Genomic DNA, 27,996 nt, shown 5'->3' with positions numbered 1-27,996 from the left:
CTTCGCCGGAAAAGGAATTATGAAAAAAACAAAACAAGCTGAACGTCAAAACATAAACAGAGCAAACACGCGTCGTCTTTAATTTGACCGCATCTTTATACACACATTCCTCATGTCGTGTGTTTTTCCAAGATTTTCTATCCAATATGCTATAGCTAGCTAAGTAATAGCTTGAAGACAATACATCTGCACTGAAGATTAGGACTAAACGACGTACGCCTCGGTGGGCCTACGACTAGAGGTAACATTAGCTAGCTAGCATGTTTACATGTAACGTTAACTACCGTGAAATTGGTCAAAGTCCTGAACAATATTTAACTAAATGTAACAATGTGTAGATTAGCGTTTCAAATCAACCAACAGAATACTTCGTGCACGATAGCTAGCTATCTCTGGTTAATTTTAAGTAACATGGTGGCCTGTCAGCTGTTTTGTTAAATGTCAGTGTTGCTGCAGCAAGTAGCTAAGATTAGTTTGACAGTTACTGTTAGTTAGCTTACTCCGTTTGATTAATCAGGCTGTAATACATAATTAATTGGTATGTATGCACAGCCTGAAACTAATGACTGCAACATCGTGTAAATAAATGTTCCTTACAAGCCAGAATGTTTTATAAAATTGCATTTTAACGTACTCTACCGGTTGTCCGTGGTGTTAGTCCTTCAGATGGGAGACATTTTTTTAACAAAATATTGACAGGAAAGTAATGATTACCCGACTTTTTAGAGCGCCAGTACTGAAGTTGACATTTCTATCACCTGGCACATGCGCAAAACCATCTAAACGACTGTTGACTTAAAGGCAGAGTTCAGTACATTTAAAACGTAATAGAACGTTCAATGAATGGAAACGATGCAGTTGAAAAACGGGGAGGGGTAGGGTTGTAGATTCAAAATGCACCGCTACCCTTTTAAAACGTCACTCATTGCTTCAAGCCAAAGCCTGTCCGTTCAAAAACTACAATAACGTTTTGGGAAAACGTGCCATTCAGTACAAACCGTTTAGCAACGTAGCAAATTTTCAAGCGAACTCAACGCACCCTTGTTAGTGTGCATGCATTGCGAGCATATACTTCAATCTTGTACACATTAGTGATGGGGGGAAAACAATCCATACAGTTACATATCGGGATATTGTTTTTCGAGGATGTATCGTCTTGACAATATTGCAATATTATTTTGCTCAAGTTGGCTGTACCTGCACCAACCATCATCGTAGCCTTTTCTCCATCTTCTTTTTAAATAGAGCCAATTTTGTTTTAAGCGCTTTTATTTCATTGACTGACCAAAACTTGTTTTCTCATGGCTCTTTCTTGTCCCTCTGCAGCAGACATAAGGTGAGCAATGTGTTTGAAATAACTAATTGCAATAAAAATCACATTGAGTCGCTATACATATATAATCATGAGAATCGCAATACATATAGTATCATGATAATATCATATCGTGAGGTCCCTGGAAATTCCCAGCCCTAGTGCCTTTGGTCATGAACAAACATGTGCACATGATGCATACATACTAACTGAAGTCAGCAGGTATTTACATGGTTTTGTGCATGTGCCAGTTGATAGAAATGGGTAAACAATACTTTCTTGTGGATATATTGTGTCAAATTTTGAGCAGCTGAAGGGCAAACCGCACTGATAACCGGTAGAGTACATTCAAACGTAATTGTATTCAACATTCTGACTAGTAAGGAACATATACACGATTTTGCAGTCAGTTCCAGGCTGTATATACCAATTAATTGTGTATTACAGCCTAGCTTACTAAACCACTCCATGGTGAGGGAAACTTCTGATGAACCACCAACAAAATGGAGCAGAGACCAGGCTTTGTGGAATCTAGCTCAGACTACAATGATTCGCCTCAGATCAATACTTCAAAACATTTAAATTATGAACCGCTAACCTTGTACCTATGTTTGTCCTCTGTAGTTGCGTGCCATTTGCAAATGTGCAGGTGCTAATTTAATCTCAAATAGGAAACAGTGGGCCATTTTTATTAACGTTTATTGAAAAAGTATGGATTTCATCTAACACAGACTACAAGGGACAAACATAGGTACAAGGTTAGCGTTAAGTAGTGATCTTGGGCGAATCAATGTTGTCTGAGCTAGATTACACAAAGCCTGGTCTCTGCTCTAGTCTGTTGGTGAATTTTATCAGAAACTTCCTTCACCGTGGAGTGGCGTTAAATCAGCTAGCTTACTCCAAGTTACTGGCTGCAAAGTTAGATACACATGAAACTAACTGCCAGTCTATAGGTGCACACTTGATTTCATTAAAGGAAAACTCCACCCTAAATCTATCTTTTGGTATTTGTTTGAGTTGTTGATATAGTCCCAAAATGTTTTGCATGTCATCAATCAAGTCTTCAAGATAAATAACTTTCAAAGTACGGAAAAACAGCCGGTATAATGCATTTTGCTGTCTGTATTTTGAAACGCAAATATATCTTAACCTGATTGCTGACATGCAAAACGTTTTCGGACTATATCAACAATGGACTAATGAAACAAATACCAAAATAGTTTTGGGGTGGAATTTTCCTTTAAGGCCTAGTTGCTGATGTGTTTAGCTAGCTAGTTTGCAAGATTTCAATCATATAACTTAATTTGTTCATTAGTCACCTTAGCTAGCTGACTAAACTGGCTAGCTGTCTTGAGTGATGTCTTGCTACATTGCTATAACTTAGAAGGTCAAGTCAGTTGTTTGGACATATTGCAATTATTGACCATCAACATAATTAGTTGTCTTCAAAAGCAGCCAGCAATGTAATTCACTTGACCCTGTCTCTCTGTTCATTCCAGGCTCTCCTTCTGTCCACAGGAAGAAAGAAACAGAATGGCAGAGGCAGATGGTAAATCCAGTGTGCTTAACGGTGAGGAATCACACAGGCCTCACTGTTGCATAGTTTTCCATAAGCACTGGCTGTCGGCTAAACAGACGATAACAGAATCATTGTCAGTCGGCTACTTTTTCCACTTTATTAATTAACTAGGCCTCATTTAATAAAATTGTTTCAATTTTCCAGTCAGAAAAGTCTTTATATCCTTCTTCCGCTAGAATAAACTATATACATATTTTACTGATCTATCGATAGAACAGGCGCCTGTCAGTCACAAAGCGAGCGACGACAGGGAAACACTGCTGGTTTGTCAGTCTGCTGTCTGTCCCGCCTCTCGGTACCCGTGTTATTTTCGTACGTTGTGGTTGGCTGTAGTCAAATGTATTTTCACACAGGGAGAGCATGAGTCTCCTGTGAGTGAATTTACACGTCCCATGTAATGTAAGTGGTAACGATGAGTTGAAATCCACTTAATTATTGTTTTGTTGCAGATTCATATAGCCTTCTACTGAGTCGGGGCGCATAGGCTATTTACTGTGCTTTGATTGATGACCAAACAGCTTGTGTTGACTCGTTTATAAAATGTGTCGAACTGACTGAATAAAGTCAATCTCTTAAATCCCTTTGCTATTCATAAATCATACAATATATTCATGACCATGGTATCACATCAGGACAAGTAAACCAAATATCTTGTTTGTATTTTCCTAGGACTCGAAGCCCGTGTCGAGACTTGCCAGTGACCTTTAAAGTGACTCGTCAGTGTAGCCTAGTTATGGGTTGGGTTGTTCGCGAACGAATGGCTCTTTTTAAAAATAAAAATGTTTAGGTCAACAGAATAAACCCCGAATTGCATCAGTGAGAAAGCCATTCATTTGGCTCCTTCATTTGCATACTGGTAGGCTACTACTGCTTTTTGGCAATTATCTGCAGATAAATTATGAAAAAATGTGATGAAGATGTCGAATCCTCACTGCAGGAACCATAGATAGTGGAGAGACAGCATCATTCAGTGTTTTTCATTAGCGCCGGCCGTCGGTTAATCAGCCACTTACAGACTCATTTTCAGCCGGCTACTTTTTCCACTTGATATTAACAAGGCCACTTTTCATATAAAAGTTTCAATTTGCTAGTCCGTCGAGCCCTCTCCTCCTAGATAAGCATCTTCTAGCGATATATTGATAGGTTAGGTGCGTCAGTCACAAAGCGAGCGATCACACGGAAGAGCAGTCTGCCATGTGTCCCGCCTCCAGGTACAGTTTGTGTATACGGTGGGAGAGAGGAGAGCATGATGCGCGTGAATTTGAACGTCCCTTGTAATGTCAGTGGTAACAATGAGTCGAAATCCACTTGAATGAATTATTGTTCTCTGTCGCATTCATTTATTTTCTTTCGCTTGTTTCACATAGCCAGCCACGCGGAGTTGTGGTGCACAGCCTATTTACTGTGCTTTGATTGACAACTGAAGAGCAAGTGTTGACTAGTTTATAAAAAGTGTTGAACTGACTGAAAGGCGGGACAGACAGCAGACTGACAAACCAGCAGTGTTTCCCTGTCGTCGCTCGCTTTGTGACTGACAGGCGCCTGTTCATCATAAGACGTGAAAAGAATGCGTCAGTAATTCGTTTATCCCTTTGCCATTCTCCTATATCCCTTTGCCATTCTTAAATCATTCAACGTGGTTATATGTCCATGCTAACCCATCAGGACACGCAAACCAAAATATGAACTTTCCTAAGATTTCGGTGCTTGCCAGACAGTGACGCTAAAGTGACGCTAAAGGCTTTTTGGTGATTATCTGCAGATAAATTATGAAAACATTCGATGAAGATGGCAAATCCTCACTGCAGGATCAATAGGTAGTGGAGAGCCTCATTCAGTTTCAAATATAATAATTAGGATGCTCACGGAATCCAACAATATTTAAAAAATGCATTGACCTTAGTAGTGCATCAACTAAATATTTAAAAAAATAATTACTTTGCCCAAGTTCATCATAAGACTTGAAAAGAATGCATCAGTAATTCGTATTTCCTGCAACTTCCTGAAGAGGCAATGAGAATGCCCCTGTCTGTGTGTGCAGTGTCTACCACTTTTTGTAGCCGTTAGCATTGATGCTAATGAAAACAGTCTTCTGGTAGATGAAAAGGCTTTCCCAAAATCCCTCTGTTAAATGTTAACTACAAAGTAACCTTTGCTTTCCTGGCAGAATGATATCATGATTATTTTAATCAACCCAGTGTAGCAAACTCGACTATCACATGTGCTCTACAAAAACACAGCTAAACAACAGCCTCTTGCTAGATGTGCACTTGAATTAAAAGGTAACTACACCCAAAAATCTAAATTCCCTAGATTTTTCTAAGACCTCAAAAGTCTCCTGATGTGTTTTAGTTGTACTATTTTCTACATTGTAGAATAATAGTAAAGACATCAAAACTATGAAATGACACATGGAATCATGTAGTAACCAAAAAAGTGTTAAACAAAATATATTTTAGATTCTTCAAAGTAGCCACCATTTGCCTTGATGACAGCTTTGTACACATGGCATTTTCTCAACCAGCTTCATGAGGTAGTCACCTGGAATGCTTTTACAACAGTCTTGAAGGAGCTCCCACATTATGCTGAGCACTTGTTGGCTGCTTTTCCTTCACTCCGCAGTACAACTCATCCCAAACCATCTCAATTGGGTTGAGGTCGGGTGATTGTGGAGGCCAGGTCATCTGATGCAGCACTCCATCACTCTCCTTCTTGGTCAAATAGCCCTTACACAGAACCCAAACCGGCTGCGCGCCTGCGCCATCGTGCATACATTTATTTTGTCCCCCCACACCAAACGCGATCACGACACGCAGGTTAAAATATCAAAACATACTCTGAACCAATTACATTAATTTGGGGACAGGTCGAAAAGCATTAAACATGTATGGCAATTTAGCTAGCTAATTTGTCCTATTTAGCTAGCTTGCTGTTGCTAGCTAATTTGTCCTGGGATATAAACATTGAGTTGTTATTTTACCTGAAATGCACTAGGTCCTCTACTCCGACAATTAATCCACACATAAAACGGTCAACCGAATAATTTCTAGTCATCTCCTCCTTCCAGGCTTTTTCATCTTTAAACTTATATGGTGATTGGCATCTAAACTTTCATAGTATTACTGCGACGACCGGCAAAACAGTTCGTCTTTCAATCACCCACGTGGGTATAACCAATGAGGAGATGGCACGTGGGTACCTGCTTCTATAAACCAATGAGGAGATGGGAGAGGCAGGACTTGCAGCGCGATCTGCGTCAGAAATAGGAATGACTTCTATTTTAGCCCATGGCAACGCAGACGCTCGTTGGCACGCACGAGCAGTGTGGGTGCAATAATTGAATAACATGGATTTCAAAATGTATTTTGCAACGCTCGCGCACGCGACGTGTCTGATCTGGTCAGCATGTTACACAGCCTGGAGGTTTGTTTTGGGTCATTGTCCTGTTGAAAAACAAATGATAGTCCCACTAAACGCAAACCAGATGGGATGGTGTATCACTGCAGAATGCTGTGGTAGCCATGCTGGTTAAGTGGGCCTTGAATTCTAAATAAATCACTGACAGTGTCACCAGCAAAGCACCATCACACCTCCTCCATGCTTTACGGTGGGAACCACACGTGGAGATCAATCGTTCACCTATTCTGCGTCTCACAAAGACATGGCGGTTGGAACCAAAAATCTCAAATTTGGACTCATCAGACCAAAGGACAGATTTCAACCAGTCTAATGTCCATTGCTCGTGTTTCTTGGCCCAAGGAATTCTCTTCTTATTGGTGTCCTTTTAGTAGTGGTTTCTTTGCAGCAATTTAACCATGAAGGCCTGATTCACGCAGTCTCCTCTGATGTTGAGATGTGTCTGTTACTTGAACTCTGTGAAGCATTTATTTGGGTTGCAATCTGAGGTGCAGTTTCATCATAGCGCTTGATGGTTTTTGCGACTGCACATGAAGAAACTTTCAAAGTTCCGGATTGTCTGACTTTCATGTCTTAAAGTAATGATTGACTGTTGCTTCTCTTTGCTTATTTGAGCTGTTCTTGCCATAATATGGACTTGGTCTTTTACCAAGTAGGGGTGGCCCTAGCCCTCACCCTCTGATCCAACAGGTCCCAGACGTGCTCAATGGGATTGAGATCCGGGCTCTTCGTTGGCCATGGCAGAACACTGACATTCCTGTCTTGCAGGAAATTACGCACAGAAAGAGCAGTATGGCTGGTGGCATTGTCATGCTGGATGGTCAGGTCAGGATGAGCCTGCAGGAAGGGTACCACATGAGGGAGGAGGATGTCTTCCCTGTAATGCACAGCGTTGAGATTGCCTGCAATGACAACAAGCTCTGTCCGATGATGCTGTGACACACCGCCCCAGACTATGACAGACCCTCCACCTCCAAATCGATCCCGCTCCAGAGTACAGGCCTCAGTGTTGGGCTCATTCCGTTGACGATAAACTCGAATCCGACCATCACCGCTGGTGAGACAAAACCGCGACTCGTCGGTGAAGAGCACTTTTACCAGTCCTGTCTGGTCCAGCGGCGGTGGGTTTGTGCCCATAGATGACGTTGTTGCCTGTGATGTCTGGTGAGGACCTGCCTTACAACAGGCCTACAAGCCCTCAGTCTAGCCTCTCTCAGCCTATTGCGGACAGTCTGAGCACTGATGGAGAGAGTTCCTGGTGTAACTCGGGCAGTTGTTGTTGCCATCCTGTACCTGTCCCACAGGTGTGATGTTTGGATGTACCGATCCTGTGCAGGTGTTAAACGTGGTCTGCCACTGCGAAGATGATCAGCTGTCCGTCCTGTCTCCCTGTAGCGCTGTCTTAGGCGTCTCACAGTACGGAAATTGCAATTTATTGCCCTGGCCACATCTGCAGTCCTCATGCCTCATGCCTCCATGCCTAAGGCATGTTCACTCAGATGAGCAGGGACCTTGGGCATCTTTCTTTTGGTGTTTTTCAGAGTCAGTAGAAAGGCTTCTTTAGTGTCCTAAGTTTTCATAACTGTGACCTTAATTGCCTACCGTCTGTAAGCTGTTAGTGTCTTAACGACCGTTCCACAGGTGCATGTTCATTAATTGTTTATGGTTCATTGAACAAGCATGGGAAACGTGTTTAAACCCTTTACAGTGAAGTTATTTGGATTTTTACGTATTATCTTTGAAAGACAGGGTCCTGAAAAAGGGACGTTTCTTTTTTTTGCAGCGTTTATGAATGCCCTGAATTCTATTGAGGCCATATCACCGTAAATGCTGCATGGCCAATGCAGACGTCGGATTGACCATGCACCCAGATGCACGAAGCACTTCTCTCTCCAGAATGTGCTCTCTTCTGCCAATTTGTGCACATTCATTGTTTCATAACTTCATTGTGTGAATTGTTTGCGTTTGATTGTTAGTGTATGTCAATTCCCCTTTACGTAGATCACCTGTAGTACATTTACCGTTAATTCCTATAATTTCTAACCTACAATGTTTTTCCTTTGGTTATGGTAATTATTTTAATGCATTCAATATTATTATTCCAGTCTTCTCATTGTCTGAGTGAACATATTGTTTGCAGAGTGCACAACCTATGCTATACTTGTGAAACACCAAGTTTTTGTTTAATTTCATTCCATTCATGAGATTTGGCAATTTAGTCATTGTTTTTTGTTTGGAGTGCTCCTGTCAATGATGAGTAAGAACGCACACACATAGAAGTAGGCCTATAGGCTACCTGAAAAATCTTTCCAGCTCTCTCCCTTTCGATAGCCAGTCGGCGTGAAAGCGAAAAATGTCATGCACTGATCCAGTGGAAACTTCGTAAAATAGGCCTACCTGATTACTGCTTATCGGTGCTTGACTTGGACTGAAATAGGTTCCGATACTCATTTTGGATGCTGGTACTGTTTATATTTAGGTGCAGGAGCTCCACAATACCTTTGAGCTAATATTCTATTAGAGGAACAGGAGCACAGTAGAACATTTGAGGTGCCAGTGTTGTGCCAAAAATGTCCCCCCCCCCCCCCCTTCTAATTTCCTTAATTTTGTCAAATACTTTCTGTGGCACACATCAGAGTCAAGTACTTTCTATAGAACATACTTCACGTCAGGGTAGGCAACCACAATGAATAATTAATGTATCTGTGTTATATTAAACATAGAGGGAGTAAAATGTTGGCAAGTAATAAACATTTCAGAACAGCTATGGCTGAATTATTATTATCCTTACACTTTCAAAAATACTAGTCGAATAAGACATCGGAGAGATGATGAATTTTGGCAAAGAGATTTATTTATAGACTAATACAAATCAGTAGTGGATTTAGATACATGGGCAGTCGCCCAGGGCGGCATCTTGCCGGGGGCGGGCGCTGAAGGGTGGGTTCGCCCAGGGCGCCATACAAGCTAGAACCGCCATATACACTTACAAACAAATAGCCAAACCGAAAACTGCAGACAAAAATGCTTTCTGGTACTAAGATCAGTGAAATGTAGGATAAACTGACAACGGGGTGAAGAGCAGAAATCTCAACTAGCAAGCAAGTCGCAGCAATGAAGAATTCGAACGGGGGGAGAATTCTGGCAGGGGGGAGATTTTCTGTACTGACACCTGTACTCCGCTCCGGTGAGCACCTGCCCAAGTCAAGCGCTGCTTCTTATCCCTTGCGCAAATAGCCTATAGCTGTGTCTGTTCCGAGCTCACTGGCAGGGAAATAACTGAGGGCCCAGCATGTTTTATACGATGTTGCAAGTTCGCTAGCAAGTTCGCTAGCGCAAACTTCGGGGCTGGACACAATTGTTGATACAATGTTTCAAGTTCGTTGCAGACAGGTCATGTGTTGCCAATGTCATTAATAGGATATTTATTTTTATCAGGATATTTTCTACCTGCAGGCTGCAATGTTTTTATTTGTTGGCTTTATGTAGGCTATTTTTACATCGTTGGCAATGGTAATAGAAGTTACTTTTTAGGTTTTCATTTAGATTTGGATATAATTTTTATTAACCACATGACAATGATTGAGATATGAAGATGTTATAAGTTAAATGAAACTTTCACGAAAATGTGCATATGAAAACCATAAATGGCACGCAGATCAGTAGAAATGGTTGGATAAATTGGCTTTCAACATGAGAAAGGTTGCCAACTACTCGTGTAGCGTATTACCGGCTACTTCAGGAGAGTAATGGCAGAACCGGCGAAAGCCAGCAGAAGCGAGAGGAGAATGGTTGGGTCTGGTTAATACGTTTTTTTTTTTTTTCTGGTTATCTAGATCTCTAGCGCCCTTGTGAGGCTTTTGTCTTATTTGTCTTATTTATTTCATCAAACCGTAAGGTTTAAGCATCAGACAAGCTCAATGTCTATAGTTGATTTTATTAAAACACATAGGGTGTGTCTATATGGAAAAATATACGTTTAAACATTTCGACCAATTGAACAGAGGACTTATGGTTGACCAAGATTTTTTTTTTTGTCAGGACAGCCTTAAGACTTTTCAATTTGACCTATTAATTTATTTTTCAAGATAATGTGGGCTATTTATTTAATTTCTGTTTTTTAATTAAATGCATAATTTGAAGAACAAACATTGTAGCAAAAAAACGGTAAATGACATAAGGTCCAATGCATCTGTTTATATCAAATCATGATGGTGATGCCACTAGGCAGGCCAAAACTCAATCCCACCAAAACAGGCTAACATTTCAGGCAGCCTTTTCAAACAGCTCTTACACTAAAAGGGCATTATCATTATTTTCACAGTATTATTCCAACCTCAGTGTGGAAATGTATATAAACACAGTGTGGAAATGTATATAAACACAGTGTGGAAATGTATATAAACACAGGAAATCTAGTTTTTGATTGCACTGGGCCTTTAATCTCAAGAGAAGACCGGTTTAATGTTGTAACGTCCTGACCAGAGTTATTATGTGTTTTGCTTGTTTAGTGTTGGTCAGGACGTGAGCTGGGTGGGAATTCTATGTTGTGTGTCTAGTTTGTCTGTTTCTATGTCCAGCCTAATATGGTTCTCAATCAGAGGCAGATGGTAATCGTTGTCCCTGATTGAGAATCATATATAGGAGGCTTGTTTTGTGTTGGGATTTGGTGGGTGTTTGTTTCCTGTCTCTGTGATTGTCTGCACCAGATAGGTCTGTCTCCGTTTTTGCACATTTGTTATTTTGTATTGTTGTTTGTAGTGTTTCACTTGTTCTTTATTAAACATGTTTAACACTAGCCGCGCTGCACTTTGGTCCTCTCCTTCACCCCTGGAAGAAAACCGTTACAAATGTTCTCTTAATTAGAAAATTGTCCTGATCATATAGACCTAGACCATATCCAAAACAACTAACAAAACACTGAATTCATACATTGTTCAGTAATTTAAATTGTAAAGTGATGTCTTTCTACACAATACCACATCTACATTTTCCAATATGGGAGGTAAACTCTATAAAGTATTGTCGTGACTTTACTTTCATTAATCTGATGACTGTTATTTATCTAATCAATTATGTTTAATTGTTACCCAATTTTAAATTAATCATGTAACAATGAACTCATTAGGAATTTGGGGCACCACGAGAGCAGTTCTTTAGAGTTAAATTCGGGAGCTGGTAACTCTTTAAAGGTCTTTACCTATCACATCCATAAAACAGTCAACATGTTAACCATAACCTCTTATCATATCATCATTATGAACAGTCGTAACCTCCTGCATCTGCAAAAACCCCAGCCTTACTTATGATTCAGTACTACACAAATTGGTTTATTTATTTATTTACTAGCAAACTAAATGATAACATACACACTTAATGCATTAGGAAAAGGTCCCTAGGTGACTGACACAATATGGTGGCTTTTTACAAAAGGATATGGAGGGAGAGAGAGAAAGAGACACTTATTGTTGATACATTTTAGAAACTAGCCTCACAGTAATCATATACTTTGCACACAAATCCGCAGCAAGCTTGTAAAGCTCTGATTGTCCAAAAGGGTTCCCCCTTTCCCGTCTTCTACTGTTGTTCACTCTGGAAGATGCTCCTTGGAAGATAGGCTAGCCTGCCGTGTTTATGGTTCCCATTGGTGATAAGAGTAGTAGAATGCGGTGATTTGAGAAGAGTAGTAGGATAGGATGGTTTGAAGAGTAGTAGAATGGTCCCACTTAAATGTGCTTTTCTAGATATTTGACTTAGGACAGCTAATCAGCTGTACCAGTGATTGTCTAGGGAGGTGAGCTACTCGCCTCCACCTCGTGTTGATATTCAGAGTTGGAACCACTTTGGATGTGAGCTGCAGCTACACGCCTCTCTGGTCTAAATGTTAATTTCTTGAACAATCCTTTTATGCAATCTGGTCGAAAGGGACGGTTTTGTCAGGCTGACACGCTCTCTGACCGTACTCGGGGCGTGGCTACTTACTGTGCAAAGTTTATAGCCCGAAGTCCAGCACGCTATCGACTTTGCCACAATTCTTTTATTTTCTTTTTTTTCTCCCCAATTTCGTGGTATCCAATTGGTAGTAGTTAGTCTCGTCTCATCGCTGCAACTCCTGTACGGACTCAGGAGAGGCGAAAGTCGAGAGCTATGCGTCCTCCAAAACACAACCCAACCTAGCCGCACTGCTTCTTGACACAACGCACATCCAACCCGGAAGCCAGCTGTACCAATGTGTCTGAGGAAACACCGTACACCTGGCGACCTGGTCAGCATGCCCGGCCCGCCACAGTAGTCGCTAGTGCGCGATGAAACGAGGATATCCCTGCCGGCCAAAACCTCCCTAACCCGGACAACGCTGGGCCAATTGTGCGTCGCCCCATGGACCTCCCGGTCGCGGCCGGCTACGGCAGAGCCTGGGCTCGAACCAAGAATCTCTGGTGGCACAGCTAGCACTGCGATGCAGTGCCTTAGACCACTGCGCCACCCGGGAGGCCCGACTTTGCCCAAATGTATTGATTGGTGTTGGGGCCGATCGTAGCTAAAAACACTTTATCAATTGGAATCTTTAACTTCTTATGGCTGCATGGGCAGTATTGAGTAGCTTAGCTGAAAGGTGCCCAGAGTAAACTGCCTGCTCCTCAGTCCCAGTTGCTAATATATGCATATTATTATTAGTATTGGATAGAAAACACTCTGAAGTTTCTAAAACTGTTTGAATGATGTCTGTGAGTATAACAGAACACATATGGCAGGCAAAAACCTGAGAAGAAATGCAAACAGGAAGTGGGAAATCTGAGGTTGGTCGATTTTTAACTCATCGCCTATCGAATACAGTGGGATATGGATCAGTTTGCACTTCCTACGGCTTCCACTAGATGTCAACAGTCTGTAGAACCTTGTCTGATGCCTCTACTGTGAAGTGGGGCCGAAGGAGACGGGAATGAGTCAGGTCTGCCATGAGCTGACCATGCGCGTTCACATGAGGGAGCTCTGTTCCATTGCACATCTGAAGTCAATGTAATTCTCCGGTTGGAACGTTATTGAAGATTTATGTTAAAAACATCCTAAAGATTGATTCAATACATCGTTTGACATGTTTCTACTGACTGTTACGGAACTTTTTGACATTTCATCTGCTTTTAGTGAACGCGCTTCCTAACTTTGGATTTATTTACCAAACACGCTAACAAAAATAGATATTTGGACATAAATGATGGGCATTACCGAACAAAACAAACATTTCTTTTGGGAGTCCTGGGAGTGCATTCCGACAAAGATCAGCAAAGGTAAGTGTAGATTTATAATGCTATTTATGAGTTTTGTTGACTGCACAATTTGGCGGGTAACTGTATGGCTTCCTTTTGTTGCTTAACGCTGTTCTCAGATTATTGAATATTGCGCTTTTGCCGTAAAGCTTTTTGAAATCTGACACAGTGGTTGCATTAAGAACAAGTGTATCTTTAATTCTATGTAAAACATGTATCTTTCATCAAAGTTTATGATGAGTATTTATGTTATTTGACGTGGCTCTCTGCAATTTCTCCGGATATTTTGGAGGCATTTCTTTTTTTTTCAATTTAAAGTTTAAAGTTTTCTTTTTTTCAATCAACCAACAAAACACATTCCACATTCACAGATGTGACAGACTTAAAGAAAAAAAATTAAAGAAAAGAAAAAATATTGTTTATATATATATATATATATATATATATATATACAGTGGGGAGAACAAGTATTTGATACACTGACAATTTTGCAGGTTTTCCTACTTACAAAGCATGTAGAGGTCTGTAATTTTTATCATAGGTACACTTCAACTGTGAGAGAAGGAATCTAAAACAAAAATCCAGAAAATCACATTGTATGATTTTTAATTAATTAATTTGCATTTTATTGCATGACATAAGTATTTGATACATCAGAAAAGCAGAACTGAATATTTGGTACAGAAACCTTAGTTTGCAATTACAGAGATCATACGTTTCCTGTAGTTCTTGACCAGGTTTGCACACACTGCAGCAGGGATTTTGGCCCACTCCTCCATACAGACCTTCTCCAGATCCTTCAGGTTTCGGGGCTGTCGCTGGGCAATACGGACTTTCGGCTCCCTCCAAAGATTTTCTATTGGGTTCAGGTCTGGAGACTGGCTAGGCCACTCCAGGACCTTGAGATGCTTCTTACGGAGCCACTCCTTAGTTGCCCTGGCTGTGTGTTTCGGGTCGTTGTCATGCTGGAAGACCCAGCCACGACCCATCTTCAATGCTCTTACTGAGGGAAGGAGGTTGTTGGTCAAGATCTCGCGATACATGGCCCCATCCATCCTCCCTTCAATACGGTGCAGTCGTCCTGTCCCCTTTGCAGAAAAGCATCCCCAAAGAATGATGTTTCCACCTCCATGCTTCACGGTTGGGATGGTGTTCTTGGGGTTGTACTCATCCTTCTATTCCTCCAAACACGGCGAGTGGAGTTTAGAGCAAAAAGCTCTATTTTTGTCTCATCAGACCACATGACCTTCTCCCATTCCTCCTCTGGATCATCCAGATGGTCATTGGCAAACTTCAGACGGGCCTGGACATGCGCTGGCTTGAGCAGGGGGACCTTGCGTGCGCTGCAGGATTTTAATCCATGACGGCGTAGTGTGTTACTAATGGTTTTCTTTGAGACTGTGGTCCCAGCTCTCTTCAGGTCATTGACCAGGTCCTGCCGTGTAGTTCTGGGCTGATCCCTCACATTCCTCATGATCATTGATGCCCCACGAGGTGAGATCTTGCATGGAGCCCCAGACCGAGGGTGATTGACCGTCATCTTGAACTTCTTCCATTTTCTAATAATTGTGCCAACAGTTGTTGCCTTCTCACCAAGCTGCTTGGCTATTGTCCTGTAGCCCATCCCAGCCTTGTACAGGTCTACAATTTATCCCTGATGTCCTTACACAGCTCTCTGGTCTTGGCCATTGTGGAGAGGTTGGAGTCTGTTTGATTGAGTGTGTGGACAGGTGTCTTTTATACAGGTAACGAGTTCAAACAGGTGCAGTTAATACAGGTAATGAGTGGAGAACAGGAGGGCTTCTTAAAGAAAAACTAACAGGTCTGTGAGGGCCGGAATTCTTACTGGTTGGTAGGTGATCAAATACTTATGTCATGCAATAAAATGCAAATTAATTACTTAAAAATCATACAATGTGATTTTCTGGATTTTTGTTTTAGATTCCGTCTCTCACAGTTGAAGTGTACCTATGATAAAAATGACAGACCTCTACATGCTTTGTAAGTAGGAAAACCTGCAAAATCGGCAGTGTATCAAATACTTGTTCTCCCCACTGTATACATACATACACACAAAGAATAATTATTACAACATTTAAAATATAGGACTTGCAGCAGCACTATCAAGGTTCTTATTAGCTATTTCCAGCTTTAGCTGAGACAACGAGCAAATAATTAGTTTTTAGATTTTACAGCACCTTACACAACATGCATCTGCTCATCTCCCTAATCACCCCATTCACTCTGTCCAATTTGAAATGTAGTGGAGACCAGAGTCTATCAAACTTGGGCTGTCTCTTGCGGAGGTCATAAGTAAGCTTTTCAAGAGGGAGAAAGTCAACAATCTGGTCAATCCACATTTTAAATGTAGGAGAGGTATTAGAGGCCCACAATAGAAGAATACATCTCTTAGCAAAGTATGTAATGGTCATAAGCAAATTTTCTCTGTCAGGATCAAGAACAAAGTCCTGCTGGGCATTAAGAAGATAGATACACGGGGTCATATCAAACTGTACATCTAGTATTTTCTGTGCAGCAGTATGTATAGATTGCCAAAATCTGGCAATCTCTCTACAGCTCCAAAATACATGCATATAGGTTCCACTTTCAGAGGTACGTCTTTTACAGTTAGGAGAAATGTCTCTTTTCATTCTATGGAGTCTCAAGGGAGTGTAATAACATTTGTACAAAAATTTGTAATTAGATTCTTTCATTTTTACATTAGTAGAGGAGCAGTATACACTATGTGCGGAGTATAAACCTCCGCACATAACTCATCACTGAGTCAGACCAAGGTCCTTTTCCCAGATTATTTTCAAAGGAGTAAAGGAGGAGCCTCCTTTCTCAGAAAGGAGTCTATAGATATAAGATATTTTGCCTTTAATGGATTGTGCTGTGACAAGAAGGGTTTCAACTGAGTTCTAAACCTCCTCTTGGAAGTAAATGAGGAAATGACATTTCTAATTTGAAGATATTTAAAAAAATTGGTTCTTGGCACATTGAATTCACTGCAGAGCTCCTGAAAGGATTTCAGTGTAGTGGTCTTCTGATGAAATAGGTCTGAAAAGGTCCTGATTCCTAGAGTATGCCAAAGATTAAAGTTGGCATCCCTCAGGGCTTTTGGCAAGTCTGGGTTGCCTACTATAGGCGAGTGAGAACATATTTGTCCACTTCACTAAAGTTATTAATGAATATAATTGAGCTTAGTGGCAATGAACCACAGGATTGGGCTTCTATCTGAATGATGACATTAATTGATGACATTAGGATGACATTAATTCTTCCTACTGAGCTAACTGGGAGGGAGATCCAGGTTTGGAGATCGTTCTTGATTCGATCCAGGAGAGGAAGATAATTCTCCTTGAAAAGGCTATTCAGATCTGGTGTTATGAATATCCCAAGGTATTGAAACCCCTGTGTCTTCCATTGGAATGGAGATAGTGACTTCATAGAGCCTTTCTGGGAGGGCATTATGACCTTTATCAATATTATTTTGGCCTTTATTCAGATTACAATTGCTCACTTTTTTTAAAATGAAATAATCTCCAAAATATCATTTTTTATATATATATGCCTTCCAGCTGTGGATGTCTATTTCAGCACCGTTTCGCGCTGCTCTGAGACAAGCATGTTTACTATGATTACTTGTCAGACTGCACAGTAACCTAATAAACAAATGCAGGTGGCTTATATCTTCAAAATGCTTTCAATGCTTTATTATCCAAATATAAAAGCATATACTGTACTGTATTTCTTCATCAACATCTTTATGCTTTCAATCAAATAATGCTAAAAATACTCTTTCAATATGCAGATGTTGATTTTAGTTATGGATCCATAACAAATTACTATGTGAATAAATATCACTGATTTACAGAAATATTGTGACAAAGTTGTCTAATGAAGGCAAACAATTTAGAATCCTCCAATCCTCTTATGCTGTAGCCTACACCTGACCGTCACGTTGTACAGTGCCATATTTTCCATTCCATCCTAACAGAAACCTTGAGGGTTTCGTTTTTCTCTAAATAAAAACACCATAATATTAATCAAATTTATTAATCCAAATTTATTAAAATCAATCCCATGTACTATGTTATTACAAAAAGGTTTTAAATTTGCTAGTAATGCCAATATGGGAGACTATCAAATGCTTCTCAAAGATGCCCTCTGGTGGTCAAACTAGCACTAACTTGCATTAACATAAAAAAATGTCTGACAATTAAATAATGTGCCATAGAATGCTGCAGCAGCCTGCAAGGTGTGCTGCAGTATGACACAACTTTTAAAGGAGGAACCACTGTATAGCTCACTACTGACCATTCCCCACGTTCTCTGTTAGGAATAAATACAGTCATGACAGTATTTAGTAATTTCGCTGTTTACTAGAGGCCACCAAAATAGAGCTCCTTCAGCACAAATATGTAGAACCCTGTAGTTTTTATTTGGCTGGCTACTCTAGGCCTACTGATTTGAGTAAAATGTTGACAATGGAGTAGTCAACTGCTTCTTTCGGTGTAGCAAAGCCCATGTTTAACAACTGCCTCATTCTTCAATCCTACCTGTAGGTCTATTCATGGGTGCCTGACTTTGTGTAAAAGTGGGGGTGCATAAACCATTTTCCTGCAATTCTATATTTTCTCAACAGGGAATCCATGTTTAGTTGACAGAACACAGCCTTTTTTCTTAGGTTTATGCCACAATAAACTAAATTGAAAGAGTAATCTAGATTTAGTCTTTGCCACAATAAATACAATTGAAAGGGTAGACTAGATTTGTTTTTTCTGACTAGATTACTAATCTACCACCTTCCACCCACAGTGATTGATTGACCGGTCTAAAACCCTACCAACTGTAAATATGACTTGAATCACGTTTTTTTAACATTAAATCTGTCTTACTTAGAAAATAGTCCTGATCATATATACTGAACAAAAATATAAACGCAACATGTAAAGTGTTGGCCCCATCTTTCATGACCTGAAATAAAAGATAGCAGAAATGTTCCATATGCACACATTTGTTTACATCCCTGTAAGTGAGCATTTCTCCTTTGCCAAGATATGCCACACCTGTCAGGTGGATGGATTATCTAGAAGCTGATTAAACAGCTTGATCATTACACAGGTGCACCTTGTGCTGGGGACAATAAAAGGCCACTCTAAAATGTGCAGTTTTGTCACACTACACAATTTGAGAATTTGGCAATACGGCCAACCGGCCTAACAACCGCAGACCATTTATAAACACACCAGTCCAGGACCTCCACATCTGGCTTCTTTACCTGCGGGATCGTCTGAGACCAGCCACACGGACAGCTGATTAAACTGAGGAGTATTTCTGTCTGTAATTAAGCCCTTTTGTGGGGGAAAACTCATTCTGATTGGCTGGGCCTGGCTCCCCAGTGAGTGGGCCTGGCTCCCAAGTGGGTGGGCCTATGCCCTCCCAGGCACACCTATGGCTGCGCCCCTGCCCAGTCATGTGAAATCCATAGATTAGGGCCTAATTAATTAATTTCAATTGACTGATTTCCTTATATGAACTGTAACTCAGTAAAATCGTTGAAATTGTTGCATGTTGCGTTTATATTTTTGTTCGGTATAGGCCTAGATGTTATCCAAAACAACTAACACACTGAATTCATAAACGTTCAGTCATTTTAATTGCAAAGTCATCTCTTTCTACTCAATACCACAACTCATTTTACCAATTTGGGAGGTTAAAGTATTCAATAGCTGTGTGTTTCAGATGGAATCAAGGCATTATAATGTACCAGAGGCTACCAAAATAAAGCTCATTCTGCAGTTTATTGTGGGGGCATGCCCCCCGGGACCCCTGAGCCAGAATATGAGAGCAGAGGAATTGTTGGAAATCCTGGAGTGGTTTTTGCTCACCTCTCTGGCGCTCAACGTCCTTTCCCGCTTCCCAAAAAATAGCTCAGCAGGAAAGAAAAATGCAGCTCCAAATTAGCTCCATTCATTTTTTTGCTTGAAAAGATAATTTAACAAACACCCCATCTACTTTTGTGACTATGTTCCATTTGGTTTTGAAGTAGGCTATCGTAAGAAGCTTCAACATTTCAACATCATGTCGTAGGCTATTAAACAAGGACCTACCTGGTGAGATGCGGCCGCTGTGTTAAAAAACAAATAGCTTTTTCTCTACTCTATTGATTATCAGATACTTCAGTTGTAACTGGCTCTGTGGCGATTTCCATCTTACAGTTGATAGACAACTTTGAAACTGCTAAACTATTTTTTTTAAATAAATACAACAGAATAGGCCTAATTTAAAAGAACAATGATGAAGGAAATGAAAAATGCTGTGCAGAGCATGCCCAGAGCTCGTGGCTGAGCAGTACCGGAGCGAAAGAGACGGCATACAGCCGCTCCACTCCATTCACATCCTCTGGCCCAAGCCCGGAATTCCCTTGCTGGCTACTTTTTCTATTTGGCTGGCTACTCCATGTTCTGCTTTTGGCCGACTGGAAATACAAACTCCACCAGAACCTGCTATGTAAAACTAATGTGGGCATCTCTGTACGTTTGTTTTTCAGATGGGTCCGAGGAGCCAGATCCAGGAGAAGACCAGCGAGGGGAGGGAGATGCTTCTGCAGCCACAGAGGGACATTCTGGCTCTCAAGCAGGTAGTAGAAGAGGACTATAGCAAATAGCTGTCATAGTTCAACATCTAGCCACGACACAGGACACCATGACTTTGACATTATACACTTAATATTTGTTTTACAATGGATGAGTTTCCTCAACACTTCTTGATAGTAACTCTTTTTACTCAATGTGTGACAACTTGCTCTCTTGTCCAAATGCTTCCCTTAGCTCCCAGAGAGGCAGGAGACGAGGCTAAGGATAAGCCAATGCCAGATGCTAAGGTTGCAAGGGTGCCTGGAGAGGAGGAGGAGGAGGACACAGACAGCATGGACGGCAGTGGCCTCTACTCCCTGACCGAGGAAGGGGAGCGAGAGAGCGAGGGAGGTAGAAGAGAGAGAGTGAATGAGAGGGATGCAGGAAAGCGGGCCGCCAGAAAGAGGAACCGCCCAAGTGGTGGCACCACCCACCACTCCTCCAGCTCTGACGAGGATGACGATGACGAGGAAGAGGAGGAAGATCAAGAGGAGGAAGAGGACGAGCAGGCCATGGACGCGTGGTTGGGGGCGGAGCTGCGTGACCTCAGTGGGCCGTCATGGCGGGCCGTGCCCTCCCTGAAGTCGAGGGAGATTGGCCGGGGCTCGCACCAGTTTGTGAGGCGTGTGTGTGGTGCACGAGGCTTGGTCCAGAGGCTGGAGCTCCAGGGGCGCCTGGAGAGACACACTGGCTGTGTGAACACCCTGCACTTCAACCCCTCAGGCACACGCCTGGCCTCCGGCAGTGATGACCTGCGGGTGGTAGTGTGGGACTGGGCACGTCGCCGTGCTGAGCTTGAGTTTGACAGCGGGCATAAGAGCAACGTCTTTCAGGTTAGGGGAGAGGACAATCAGGCTAGGATGGGATTGTAGAAAAGGGCAACATTTCTGGTGTTGACAGACAACCATTTAACAAGCCACTGTAAAATGAGAAAGGTAAGCTATAAATGTGGTAGGGGACTTTTGAGAGATGTTGAAATGTACCTTTCTTCCTCCCCAGGCAAAGTTCCTGCCACACAGTGGAGACTCCACCCTGGCCATGTGTGCCCGGGATGGTCAGATCAGAGTGGCTGAGCTCTCTGCCACTCAGCGCTGCAAGAACACCAAGAGAGTGGCTCAGCATAAAGGGGCAGCACACAAGGTATGGAGACCATGTGTATACCTCAGGAGTGTGGTTGTATTCGTGATAATGAGTTTCAACATTTGTCCAAGAAGCCAGACTTCGGTTTGCGGCTCAAATGAAACCCTATTCTCCATATATTACATAACTTTCGACCAGAACCCTACAAGGAGTATATTAAACATTACTAAGAACACCTTTCTAATATAGCGTTGCGCCCCCCCCTTGCCCTCAGAACAGCCTCAATTCGTCAGGACATCGACTCTAAAGGTATCGAAAGCATTCCACATTGATGCTGGCCCATGTTGACTCCAATGCTTTCCACAGTTGTGTCAAGTTGGCTGGATGTCCTTTGGGTGGTGGAACATTCTTGATACACACGGGAAACTGTTGAGCGCGAAAACCCCAACAGCGTTGCAGTTCTTGACACAAACCGGTGCGCCTGGCACCTACTACCATACCTTGTTCAAAGGCACATCTTTTGTCTTGCCCATTCACCCTCTGAATGGCACGCATACACAATCAATTTCTCAATTGTTTCAAGGCTTAAAAATCCTTCTTTAACCTGTCTCCTCCCTTCGACTATACTGATTGATTTAACAAGTGACACCAATAAGGGCTCATAGCTTTCACCTGGATTCACCTGGTCAATCTGTCATGGAAAGAGCAGGTATTCTTAATGTTTTGTACACTCAGTGTTTGTCAGCTTTGGTCAAAAGTAGGGCACAGTGTGGGGAACTGGTTGTCATTTGAGATGCAGTAGTTCTAAGCCTTTTTAAGCTGAGACCTGAGATGATTTAAGTGTGTTGTGTTTGTTCTGTCTGTGTGTCAGCTGGCCCTGGAGCCAGACTCTCCCTGCTCCTTCCTGTCGGCTGGGGAGGACGCCATAGTGTTTGCCATCGACCTGCGCCTCGACCGGCCTGCCAAGTGAGTGAGAACGCCTTACTGCAAGATCACCTGGACATTACTGTTCTAAGGTCATTCGTTTTCCCTGACCATGTGACCAGACCAGGAATAACTCCAGGCCCAATGTATAACATAACAGCTGTTTAACCCTTTACCCACTTTGTTTTACTCTTTTCCTTTTCTCTCAGTAAACTGGTGGTGGTGAAGGAGGGGGATAAGAAAGTGGGGTTGTACACCATATTTGTGAACCCTGTCAACACACACCACTTTGCTGTGGGTGGGAGAGATCAGTATGTTAGGTGAGACTCAAATCCCTTTTATAGGTGTATCGTAAAGCAGAGGAAGTGCAAAGTGCATTCTCTTGGATTCTGCACATTCTTACTATGTTCTCTCTCTTACCTCTCTTCAACTTCAACCTTTTTAGGATCTATGACCAGAGGAAGATTAATGAGAATGAAAATAATGGCGTACTGAAGAAGTTCTGTCCATCTCACCTGGTATCCAGCGAGTCCAAAACTAACATTACCTGCTTAGTGTACAGTCATGATGGCACAGGTAAAGCACATGACTCAAACAGATTTTTATTCACAAGTCTGAGGTCCTCTGGCTCTTGCTGTTATGACTGTCCTCATGTCTGTTCTCCCCATCAGTGACCATGTTTCTCTCGGTCTGTCTGTTCAGAGCTTCTGACTAGTTACAACGATGAGGATATCTACTTGTTTGACTCCAGCCACAGTGACGGTGCAGACTACCGCAGGAGATACAAGGGCCATCGCAACAACGCTACAGGTACTGGGGGGGAATAAGGGGAAGGAATGATTATGAACTAGTCAAATATAAGTAAAGAAAACAGCACATACACCGGATAGGTGCAGTTAAATTTGTTATTTTTACAGGTCAGCCATTGTAGTACGGCGCCCCTAGAGCAAATTTGATCTAAATGCCTTGCTCTAGGGAACATTGATGGATCTTTCACCTTGTCGGCTCGGGTATTCGCACCAGCGACCTTTTGCTTACTGGCCCAACGCTCTAACCGCTGGACCTCTCTATTTCACAGTGAAAGGGGTGAACTTCTACGGCCCTAGCAGTGAGTTTGTGATCAGTGGCAGTGACTGTGGACACATCTACCTGTGGGACAAGGTCTCCGCTCGCATTGTCCAGTTCATGGAGGGAGACCGAGGAGGAGTGGTGAGAGAGGGAAGGAGGGATGGTGGGTGGGAAGCTGTCTGATGATAAAAAGGGCCTCGGTGCTTGAAGAAGCTGGCGAGCGCAAGCAATACTCTCAAACAAAATTGTACAGTATCAGTTTCAAAGTTTCACTCATTCATCTCAATCTGTCACTTCACGCTTTGTCTCCTCCTCTGTTCCCAGGTCAACTGCCTGGAGCCCCACCCTCACCTCCCAGGTCTGGCCACCAGTGGTCTGGATCATGACGTTAAACTGTGGTCCCCCACTGCCGAGAATCTCACAGGGCTCAAGGGCCTCAAAGACGTACGGTTCATACCATTCTATTCACACAAACCACAACATATCACCAATATCCCAAACATTCCCACGACATATAGGCTTAATGGCGACGAAGAACATGGCTGACGTTTTACATTCTCCCAACCAATTGTGCTATTTTGTTATTTTTGTTTTGTGTAAATTATTTTTTAACTTATTGTGTACATAATGTTGCTGCTACCGTCTCTTATGACCGAAAAATAACTTCTGGACATCAGAAAAGCGATTACTCACTGCGGACTGGAAGAAACTTTTTCCTTTAACGAGTCCGACGAGAAGGATATCCTGCTTTCAGTGGAACAGGCCCAGATCCACGCCTTTTGCATGAAGAATAGATGATGCTGGAAAAGGGGACACAGATTGGGGATCCTGCTGAGAATCCGGAGACGAGCGAGTAAACTCCCAATGCCTTCCATTCATCTTGCTAACGTGCAATCATTGGAAAATACAATTGATGACCTACGATTAAGATTATCCTACCAACGGGACATTAAAAACTGTAACATCTTACGTTTCACCAAGATGTGGCTGAACGACGATACGGACAATATAGAGCAAGCAGGATTTTCCATACACCGGCAGAACAGAGACGCTACCTCTGGTAAGACGAGGGGTGGTGGTGTGTCCCCTCAGGAGACTGAAAAGATTTGGCATGGGTCCCCAGATCCTCAAAAGGTTCTACAGCTGCACCATCGAGAGCATCCTGAATGGTTGCGTCACCGCCTGGTATGGCAACTGCTCGGCATCTGACCATAAGGCGCTACAGAGGGTAGTACGGCCCAGTACATCACTAGGGCCAAGCTTGCTGCCATTCAAGACCTATATAATAGGCGGTGTCAGAGGAAAGCCCATAAAACTATCAGACTCCAGTCACCCAAGTCATTGACTGTTTTCTCAGCTACCGCACAGCAAGCGGTACCGTAGCGCCAAGTCTAGGACCAAAAGGCTCAACAGCTTCTACCCCCTGAACAATTAATAAAACCGCAACCGTACAATTTACATTGACCCCCCCTCCCTTTTGTACACTGCTGCTACTCGCTGTTTGTTATCTATGCGTAGTCACTTCGCCCCCACCTACATGTACAGATTACCTCAACTAGTCTGTACCCCCCGCACACTGACTCGGTACAGGTGCCCCCTGTATATAGCCTTGTTATTCTTATTGTGTTACTTTTTTATTACTTTTTACTTTATTTGGTAAATAATTTCTTAACCAACAGTGCAGTTCAAAAGGAGTTAAGGGCTTTTAAGAAAGTATTTCACGGTAAAGTCTACACTTGTTGTATTCGGCGCATGTGACAACGTTTCATTTGAATACTGCATACCAAAGCTGTTAGTTTTGATGTGACTGTTGTTGTGGTTGTTCAGGTGATGAGGAAGAACAAGCGTGAGCGTGATGAGGACAGTGTTCGCCATGGAGACCAGTACGACACACAGCTCCTGTGGTTCCTCATGAGGCACATGAGAAACAGACGGCCCCAGAGGGTAAGTCGAACACACCACAACCCACCCACCATGTGTAATCTCTATTCCAGTAATCAAATCAGTACACCTCCCTCCCTCCCTCCCTTTTCTTTTCCAGACACGTCGCGAGGGTGCAGAGGGAGACACTGATGAATCGTGGAGCTCTCCAGATTCCTCTGATGAAGAGGACGGAGGGCCAGACCACGTACAGTGCATGTCCTCTTGAGCCAAAGAGACATGCGAGAGTACACACACACACGCTCTTTATTGTCCTAGAATTTATCCACATAGGCAGGCACTATCGATACACATGAACACTGAGAGACCATAAGTAACAGTAAAGGTATTCACATACACACACACACGCGCACACACACACACACACACACAGGCAGACATAAGTACATACACACAGCTGAGGGGTAGGGAGGGTGACTAGTATAAACCAAGACACAAAATAGAATTTCTTATCCGACAGGGAGTGAATTGTAGACAGTTTTGTTCATACAGTCTGCTGATGCAAATAGTCTCAACCCTGATTTTGTTCTGATCTGTATTAGAGGTTGGCTGATGAATGCTCACATCCCTAGACAACCACTTGGACTCGTACACCCATACATGTGCTCTGCCAAGCCCCTAAGAACATAACCACTTCAACAACACACACATTTCACAATCTGCTGAACGTCAGAGCACACATTTACCCCACTCTCCTTAACAACCTCTCTCCCTCATACTTTTCTGTTGGTGATGGCAGAAATGGAGGGATGGGAAATACACCTTCTAACCTCTGATCATCCCCCAAATGTGATTCACTCCATAGATTTGAAACCCGAGCCCCTTACACTTTCTACACCCTCTTCTTCTCGAAGTTAGCTTCAGAACATCAGCACGTGGCCAATCAGTTTAGCCTCCAGATGGCTTATACCAGGTGACTTCTTCCCTTCCACTCTGCTGTGTTGCTTTTCGTCTCCCTCAGCCCAACCCCCACCCCCCTCCCACGCTACTGAGTGCACTTTAATCAGGGATATATGGTGTGAGTTTCTTAGACAAAGTGTGCGTTTGGCGGCCAACCATGCAATGTTATGAAACATTGGCTACATTGGCCCCCGGAAAAACCTCGGTGACGTCAAGGTGTACTCTCTTCCTCTGAGAGTACATTTGACTCTAGTTGTTTAGTTTGGGATTTGCACTTAGCAGGAATGTCTGAAACAGAGCTCCGGCTGGAGCAAGGAGAAAGAAAGATTCCCTCTGCTTCCACCAACTTAACCTCCCCCATCCTTCTCCTTTACACTCCTGGACGAGCACCCTGACCTCAGCCCCTCCCTCCCTAAGCCATCCTCTCTTCCGTTGAGAGTACATTTCGCTGAGACGGTGAGCTGGAGGGCTACTGAGGACCACCTGGATGGTCTCATTGCATAATGCATACAGTATATACATCCAAAAGGTTTCTCACTTTTCTGTTTGAGGAACCCTGATGATGAGGCCCTAAGCCTCGGGTCCTGCTACCTACATCCACGGCTCATGCCAGCCGTCAGCCTCTGCCAGAAATCAGACTCCATAAAGAAGGAACGAGGTTTGATCAGCCTGAGGTTTGATCAGCCTCTGGAGATCAGATGTAGAGACTGCTGTTTGGCTCTCTTTTTGACCTGTGTGGGCTTTCAGAAGCCATTCTCTATATCTGGGCCCATCTGCCCATTCAGGCCTCTGGGTCTGTGTTATAGCATTCAGGCCAGGGGGACAGAAGAAGGGAGGATTGATCTGCTTGCCATTTTTTTATTTTTTTTGTGGCAGCGATAAAGTCCAGCTTTTTTCTCATTTTGTATGAGAATTATAGAAGTTAGATCAATTGATATGTACATATATTAAAACTGTAAAGAAATCATCTTTAGCAAATTGTTTGACTTTAGAAATAATTTGTCAAAATATTTGATTGGTATTGTTGCAGAGGTTTATATTATATATGAGGACAAAGTACTTTTAAAATGAAGAGACAAAGATGACGTAATTTGTTTTTTCTTTTGTAAATTACCTCCCCAATTGTTACATTAGCCTATATCGGCAGGATTCAGTTGAACAGTGAATTGAGTTTGGTTCCTTTTCATTTTCAATTTTCTCCCTTCAAGGTCTTGACCTATTTTTCTTTGTTCTTGAATGCATCTTTTAGGCTTTTGATCAATGATTTATTCCACTGCTGCCTAATATTGTGTTCTACTGGTGCAGTTGGAAACATGTACGATTTGTGCAATAAACAGAAGACCGTGTTCCTTGTGTTATTTTGACATTGGTTGTTTCAGGCATCAGAGGGGTATTCCAGAAAGCCAGATTAGTGAGTTAGCGAGATCTGTCAAACCAGAATTTGAGCAAACTCAGAATTTCCTGTTTCCAGAAAGAGAGCTTGACGTATAGCCTGATCAGAAATCATAGCAACAAATGCTCTGTAGCAAACCTGCTACCTACTAGGTTAACTTGATCTTAGCCTGGCCTGGTAAATAAAGACGGGGCTCTCGGCCAATCAGATTCTTGTTCGTCACTATGGACTGTCCATTTGCGGAAAATCCAAATTACATCGGAGCCTGCATTGTCCCCAATGCATTACAAATGGAATGAGTTATTGGACTTCGAGTAGATCCCTTTGAGAAGAGATGTTTCAATGTCTTTGTTGCATTCCCTGGGCATCAGAATTGCAGGTACAGTAGGCTCCGGTCAGTTGACTGCCAGTGATGCTTTGCTAATCTCAAATTGATAAAACTAGACAACATGATAAATAGCCTAACTTATCTCGCA

General features: G+C 42.4%; 1 protein-coding gene across 2 annotated transcripts; it reads left to right on the top strand.

Annotated features, from left to right (window-relative positions):
• The first annotated feature begins 4 nt into the window (after nucleotides 1–4).
• On the top strand, nucleotides 5–27,473 carry LOC139559501 (DDB1- and CUL4-associated factor 8-like). 2 transcript variants are annotated; one of them, XM_071375559.1, is made up of 13 exons: nucleotides 5–241; nucleotides 2,831–2,882; nucleotides 20,130–20,219; nucleotides 20,410–21,047; nucleotides 21,214–21,354; nucleotides 22,166–22,260; nucleotides 22,428–22,538; nucleotides 22,664–22,794; nucleotides 22,921–23,028; nucleotides 23,297–23,427; nucleotides 23,611–23,730; nucleotides 25,114–25,230; nucleotides 25,328–27,473. In XM_071375559.1, exons 2-13 carry the CDS (start codon nucleotides 2,846–2,848, stop codon nucleotides 25,433–25,435), a joined length of 1,827 nt encoding a protein of 608 aa, XP_071231660.1. In that variant the 5' UTR covers nucleotides 5–241; nucleotides 2,831–2,845; the 3' UTR covers nucleotides 25,436–27,473. The 2 variants fall into 2 exon arrangements, with proteins under 2 accessions (XP_071231660.1, XP_071231659.1); XM_071375558.1 differs by having other exon boundaries at nucleotides 2,812–2,882.
• Nucleotides 27,474–27,996: the final 523 nt, after the last annotated feature.

Source organism: Salvelinus alpinus, chromosome 30 (genome assembly GCF_045679555.1).
Source record: "Salvelinus alpinus chromosome 30, SLU_Salpinus.1, whole genome shotgun sequence".
Classification (NCBI taxonomy): domain Eukaryota; kingdom Metazoa; phylum Chordata; class Actinopteri; order Salmoniformes; family Salmonidae; genus Salvelinus; species Salvelinus alpinus.
The sequence above is the reverse complement of the archived record's forward strand: the minus strand, read 5'-3'. Positions and strand labels throughout refer to the sequence as shown.

Excerpts from the sequence above, each read along its gene's own strand:
- LOC139559501 (XM_071375559.1), top strand. The coding sequence starts at position 2,846 with ATGGCAGAGGCAGATGGTAAATCCAGTGTGCTTAACG. Across the intron at positions 20,220-20,409 it reads ACATTCTGGCTCTCAAGCAG|CTCCCAGAGAGGCAGGAGAC; the intron begins GTAGTAGAAGAG and ends TGCTTCCCTTAG. Across the intron at positions 22,261-22,427 it reads CGCCTCGACCGGCCTGCCAA|TAAACTGGTGGTGGTGAAGG; the intron begins GTGAGTGAGAAC and ends CTTTTCTCTCAG.